The sequence below is a fragment of the Nestor notabilis genome, unplaced genomic scaffold (genome assembly GCF_000696875.1).
Source record: "Nestor notabilis isolate BGI_N333 unplaced genomic scaffold, ASM69687v1 scaffold16809, whole genome shotgun sequence".
In the NCBI taxonomy this organism is placed as follows: Eukaryota; Metazoa; Chordata; class Aves; order Psittaciformes; family Psittacidae; genus Nestor; species Nestor notabilis.
This window is the reverse complement of record NW_009945216.1, coordinates 1,081-7,037: the sequence shown is the minus strand read 5'-3', so window position 1 is coordinate 7,037 and position 5,957 is coordinate 1,081. Positions and strand designations below refer to the sequence as shown.

Here is a 5,957-nt window from a genome sequence, read left to right as displayed (position 1 = left end):
AGGAGGCGGTGGTTGGGTTCTGTGCTTGTTTTAAAAAGTATTTACCAGTAAAAACCATGTGAGGTTTTTTCTGCTGAAAGCCGGTGTGCGGTGTGACATTAGCGCACGGCAGTATGCCGTGATTGAAGGATTTTCAGTCCCGAGTGCCGCGGTGGATGCTTCTGCCTCTGAGCTGGCTGTGTCTCGTGGTTTTCTGTGCTTGAAAGAGCCCGTTGTTTCTTGTGTGCTCAGCTCTCTCCTTCTGGTTTATCCCTGCCTCTTTTGTAGGTTGTTCTTATCTTCCAATATTAGCTTTGTATGTTGAGCTGCCCCTATCTGGGAATTTCTTCACTGGGAGGGTGATCAGCCATTGGAACAGGCTTCCCAGGGAAGTAGTGGAATCACTACTGGAAGTGTTAAGAAACTGTGTAGATGAGGCCCTCAGTGACGTGGTTTAGTGGTGGACTTGGCAGTCCTGGGGTGATGGTTGGACTTGATGATCTTAAAGGTCTTTTCCAACCTGGTTGTGTCTGTGATCTATGTTTTATTGGCAGTATGATTGATCAGAGCCATTGCACAGAGCAGTTTATCCCCAAGAAGCTATCCAAATTTTAGCAGGCTGACTTGTGGATTTTCTGCATCAAAATGGTGCTCAGACCTCAGGCTGTAACATGCTGATCTCAAAGGTTATCCGTAGTGTCTGAAAAGTTTATGCGTCTCAAGAGGCAGCTGTTATTTTCTGTGTCTATCTTTTTTTTTTTTTCCAGGCTTGTGGTCACCATGGCTGCAGTGGATTGTTTCCACCTCTTGTACAGAGAGATCAGTCGTTCCTGCAATTTTTACATAGAGGCCTTGGCTATAGTTGGAGCTTGGTACACAGTCAGGAAGTGTATGTCCCTTGCGGTTGACACTTACAGCATGCTTAGGTTGCATTTAATTCCAAAGCTGGGTGGCGAGATTGATCTTGTCAAGCGCTATGGAAAATGGGCCGTGGTCACTGGTAAGCGACTGAAGCAGAATTATTTGCTTATGTGTGTATAACATACTGTGTCATACTGTAAAACTTGGTAGCACATACTGCTGGGTGAACTTTCTGCCACAAGCTGAGGCCTGTATTACCTCAGGTGGTGAATTACTTGGTCTGAGCAGTGACAGTTGTTCAGCACCTTACTAAATTAAATTCCTCAGGAGATGGGCAAGCTCAGTGTGTTGACTGATTGCTGGAAAAGAATCACAGAGCAGTTTATCCCCAAACTTGAAGGTACACCCTGAACATCCACAAGCAGAGACAGAGATGCAGACAAGATACTCTCTTTGTTATGGGGTTTTCTTATGTGCTCAGGTTCTTCTATAATTGAAAGAACTGTCAAAATAGAAGGCTGCAGCTGCTCTGATTTTCACTTTGGGTTTTTTATTTTCTATTACAGGTAGCACAGATGGTATTGGGAAAGCGTATGCTGAAGAACTGGCGAAGCGTGGTGTCAACATTATCTTAATCAGCCGAAACAAAGAGAAGCTGGAGGCTGTATCTAAAAGCATATCTGAAACCTATGAAGTGGAAACAGATTTCATAGTAGCTGACTTCAGCAAGGGTCGTGAGCCTTACCCAGCCATTAAGGAGGCTCTGAAAGACAGAGAAATTGGGATTTTGGTGAATAATGTAGGAATGTTTTATTCCTACCCGGACTATTTTACCAATCTGTCTGAGGATATGCTGTGGGACATGATCAACATAAATATTGCTTCTGCTAACATGATGACACATATTGTGCTGCCAGGCATGCTAGAGAAGAAGAAAGGTGCAATTGTGAATATTTCTTCTGCATCCTGTTGTCAGCCAACACCAATGTTGACGATCTATGGTGCTTCTAAAGTAAGCTGGGGTGTAATGTTTAATGGTATGCACTGAAAAGTAGGCTAAAGCTTGTTTACATTTGTTTGGTGTTTTTCACATTCAGTGGTACTTGAATTTGATTTCACAATCAGGTTTTCTAGAGATTTGTTCAAATACCAGAGCTGAATGTTACATCTATGATGCAGTAAACTTTTTATCCTCACTGGTGCTCTGAACCGAAGTCAGTGATTCCTGGGTTATGTGCAAATTATGGCATAACAGTAGTTCTAGGAGGAATGTTACATCAGTCAGAGGAATGATGTGCAAAGTGAAGTGGCAGTTCTGTGACCTGTTGAAAAGGTCAAGAATTTCATCTCTCCAGTTGAACTGTGCAGACATACCTCAAGCTACTTATACACTAGTATTTGGTAGCAAGAGGGGCTATACTTATGCTCAAGCCACCATTGTGACAATGGCTGTGGCCACATCAAGCTACCGCTTCACCTAACAACAAGGGGCAGAAGGCTTCTTATACCGTTCTCTGTACCATATTTGGGGAAAAGTGAATAGAACTTCCTTCCCTGTGATTATTATTCCTGAGGAGATCCAGTCAATAATGCATAGGATGTGACAGCTGGGTGATGCTGGAGGTATCAATGCATGTGGGGATGTAGATTTACATGGGATGACCTGCTGAAACCACAAAATCAGCTAAGATTGTAGATGGGATCTTGCCTGGAAGCAGTGTCTAAAGACAAGTGGTTATTGCTCCCAGCTATTGGTGGCTGCCCTCTCCTGTAGCCTAACCCCTGTGCAGCCTTGCTTCTGGGGTAGCTCTTATAAGTACTTTCCTTTGCCTGGAGTACAACCAGCTCTTATTACCCCAACATACAAAACTTACAGATTTTCTTCAGTGAGGAAACACTTCAGATTCCTATTTCTGTTGCGAGTATCTCCCCCCTTGGTTATGCTAAGTGTATGTAGAACTGCGCTCTGAACTAAAACAATTAAAAGGCCTGGATGAAAAAGAACAGAACAAAAAGTATCCAAATTTCTTCTCTTTAGCTGGCATTATGTCCTGGGTTCAGCTAATCCAAGTCCTTTATCAGCAATCCAGTTTAAAGCCTGGCCTTCGAACATTATTACATGGGCATGGCAGTATGAACAAGCATCCTAAGCCTCTGTGCATTAACAGTGTATGGTGTTTGAAGTGGTTGGATTGTTTTGTTTTCCTAAAGCAGATGTAAGAGCATTTGTAGAAGATGCTCTCCTGACAATTTTGCATGTCTGTTTGGGATCAGAAGCCCATTCACTCACAAGCAAAGCCTAAAATGCTCTTTCTCAGGGGTAACTGGCTTTACAGCACAACAATAGCTTCAGTACAGCATCAGTGTTGCTGCCTTGGTAAGACTGAGCTGTGCTCATTTTTCTATCTGATTCCAGCAATCCCAGCTGCCAGACTTGTGTTTTGCTGTTTTTTTTTTTTTTTTATTTGTTTGTTTTGGTTTTTTAGTGGTTTTTTGGTTGTTTTGTTTTGTTGGTTTTTTTTTTTTTTGTTTGTTTGTTTGTTGTTGTTGTATTGTAAAAGTAAAATGAGCTAAATGAGAATACAGATGCACATAAATAAACAAATGTTTTATTTTGCATCAAAGGAACCCCAGGAAGTAATTAACCTAGCTTCTGGGGAAGCTGAATATAAAATTCACTTGTAAATGTCTTGAAGAATGGGACTCATTTTGTCCTTTTGACAGTTATATGAACAGTCAGCTTTGGAGTGTCTTTGCAATGCCCCCAAACTAAACAAGGTGTTTGTTTTAGATGAAATAAATGTTACTGTGTTTGTTTTTAAGCAGAATTGTAACATTGCCAGATTCACATCAGAGAGTTAAGCAGTCATTTTGTCTTGCAAGTTACTCTACTGTTGCAGGTTTTTAGCAAACAAATAACAACAAACAGAAATGTTGATAATACTTTAGAAGTGTGTATTTTTATACTGATTATTCCAGTGTCTCTTTCTGTTTTTGTCTTTCTAGACCTATCTGGACTATTTCAGTAGAGCATTATATTATGAGTGTGCCTCAAAAGGAATTTTTGTTCAGAGTTTAACTCCATTTGTCATTTCTACTAAAATGGCATCATGCAGTGGCATGGCATCAAAGAGATCTTTCTTTTTTCCTTCTGCTGAAGAATATGCAAGTCATGCTATTTCTACTCTTGGGTTATCCACAAGGACTACTGGTTACTGGAAGCATGCAATAAAGGTAATATAATCTATAAAAGTATTTAATGTTTATCAGTAGAAGTTAAATAAGCTGTTTATTTTCTTAGGAGACTGAATGAAAACTATGCTCATATTCTGAAAAAGTGCAGTATTTATTGCAGGACTTAAAAGGCATTGTGCCGTATTTTCTTACTAATTCTGCTTTAGAAAGTTATGCTTGGGCATGCTTATTTTTAGGCTAAGTGAATCCAATTCCCACTTAATGCACAGCAAAAATGGGAGACTTTTTATTCAGAAGTAGAGAGTATCTTGTTTGACTTGGGGTGTTGCTGACTGGGCAAGCATTTCACTGTCGTCTTTGCTAACAGAAGTAGCTTTTTTCAATCTTTAGTGAGTATATTTCTACTCTGGGGAAGAGTGGGTACAGAGGATGGAATAATAGCAGAAAGAAAAGCCCACATTTTTATTCTAAGCTATCTAAAAGCACGTCCTCCATTTGTTAGGTTTTCATTTTGAGGGGCAGACTCTGGGCTGCAAAGTAATTTTAAGAACATTGGTCACATCTCATGTGTCCTACCTAGTGGCTTTCTGTAGCATTAGGTCAAGCAGAAGGAGTTATAAGAAGTGGGGATTAGTCCAACAAGAATAAAAGAGACAGGAACAACTGTGGCAATTAAAGGAAGTAGACAGTATTGCTGTCGTGAACTTGAACAAACTACTTCAGGATTTATTTGCAGAACCTAGCTATGGGCACTACTTCCAAAATGGCTAATGATGTAATTTGAGGGGGTTGAATTTAAGGCTTAGTTTGTTAATGTTCAAGCAAGTTTTGCCTTGCATTAGTTGTAAATTGAGAAATGGTTTGCTTACTTTATTTGAATATATCTTAATCTTTCCCTTCCTTCCTTTTTCTCTTCTCTTGTCTCCCTGTGTCTCTCCACAGTTCACGTTGGGTGAGCGTCTTCCTGAATGGATCTGGGCATGGTTTGCACTGTATATTTTCAGAATTACACGCAAGGAAGCTTTAACATGCAAAGTGAAATAGGAGTATTCACATGTTCTGTGGAACAAGTACTATATATTCTGATCAGAGTGCTGCAAAAATGTTTAGTGAATGCTGGTAGGCTTACTGTAACTTACCCATACCTTGCTGCATGTAACCTAGACATCAGAAGTCTGGATCCTCTCTGTGTTGTTGCATTAAACCACTCTTCTGCTGCTTTCTTCTGTGATGGAGAGCTAATGTTGTGGAGGTTAACGTCTGTCCACTTTCTCTTCAAGGTAGTTGGGCAGTTGCCTCTACATGATGTCAGCTTGCAAAGTTGACAGAACTTGAGAATGCTCCAAATGTGTTAGAAATGGGCCCCCCCAAACACAACACTGTTCAAAAAGACAATCCCTGTCAACTGTATTAAGTTTCTATAATACGTAGTTTTGTGAACTTCTTTGTCTTCTAATGGTAGATATTTGTATGTTTTAAGTGCAAATGTTGTTGCTTTTGAATGATGTTATTTAAGGAACTTCTCAAGGTGCATTGCAAGGTACTGTTAACCTGGAGATTGTTTAAATGACTGAAAAAGTTTTACAGACCTGTAACGGAATTTGGAGATAAGCTTGTATGCTTATCTCAAAGTATCAGTGATCTTGATAATACTTTAAATGTTGCTTCAGCAATCTAAACTACAGCTGGAGAATTGAATAAAGAATATGAAAGTATAAAAACATATTTGCTAAAGATAATGAAGTCACATTTTGGTTTAAAAAATACTGATAAGTTTCCTAAAGTGGTAATAATAATTATTATAATAATAATAAACCTTACTGAAGTTTTGATGCTGTATGGTTTGTATGCTTTTGTTTATATAAATAAATATGTTTATGCATACGTACTTACTGGAAGTCACACACTGTTCATATGTGTTG

At 39.5% G+C, this 5,957-nt stretch overlaps 1 protein-coding gene across 1 annotated transcript; it reads left to right on the top strand.

Moving 5' to 3' along the window:
- Nucleotides 1-751: 751 nt before the first annotated feature.
- Nucleotides 752-5,185, top strand: HSDL1 (hydroxysteroid dehydrogenase like 1). Its single transcript, XM_010022774.1, has 4 exons — nucleotides 752-979; nucleotides 1,407-1,852; nucleotides 3,847-4,074; nucleotides 4,978-5,185. The coding sequence occupies exons 1-4, from the start codon at nucleotides 760-762 to the stop codon at nucleotides 5,077-5,079; spliced, it is 996 nt and encodes a 331-aa protein (XP_010021076.1). The 5' UTR covers nucleotides 752-759; the 3' UTR covers nucleotides 5,080-5,185.
- The last annotated feature ends 772 nt before the right edge of the window (nucleotides 5,186-5,957 follow it).

Bases quoted from the DNA above. Each gene is read 5' to 3' on its own strand.
- HSDL1 (XM_010022774.1), top strand. From the start codon at position 760: ATGGCTGCAGTGGATTGTTTCCACCTCTTGTACAGAGAGATCAGTCGT. The intron at 980-1,406 runs GTAAGCGACTGA...TTTCTATTACAG, and splicing joins AAAATGGGCCGTGGTCACTG to GTAGCACAGATGGTATTGGG. The intron at 1,853-3,846 runs GTAAGCTGGGGT...TTGTCTTTCTAG, and splicing joins CGATCTATGGTGCTTCTAAA to ACCTATCTGGACTATTTCAG.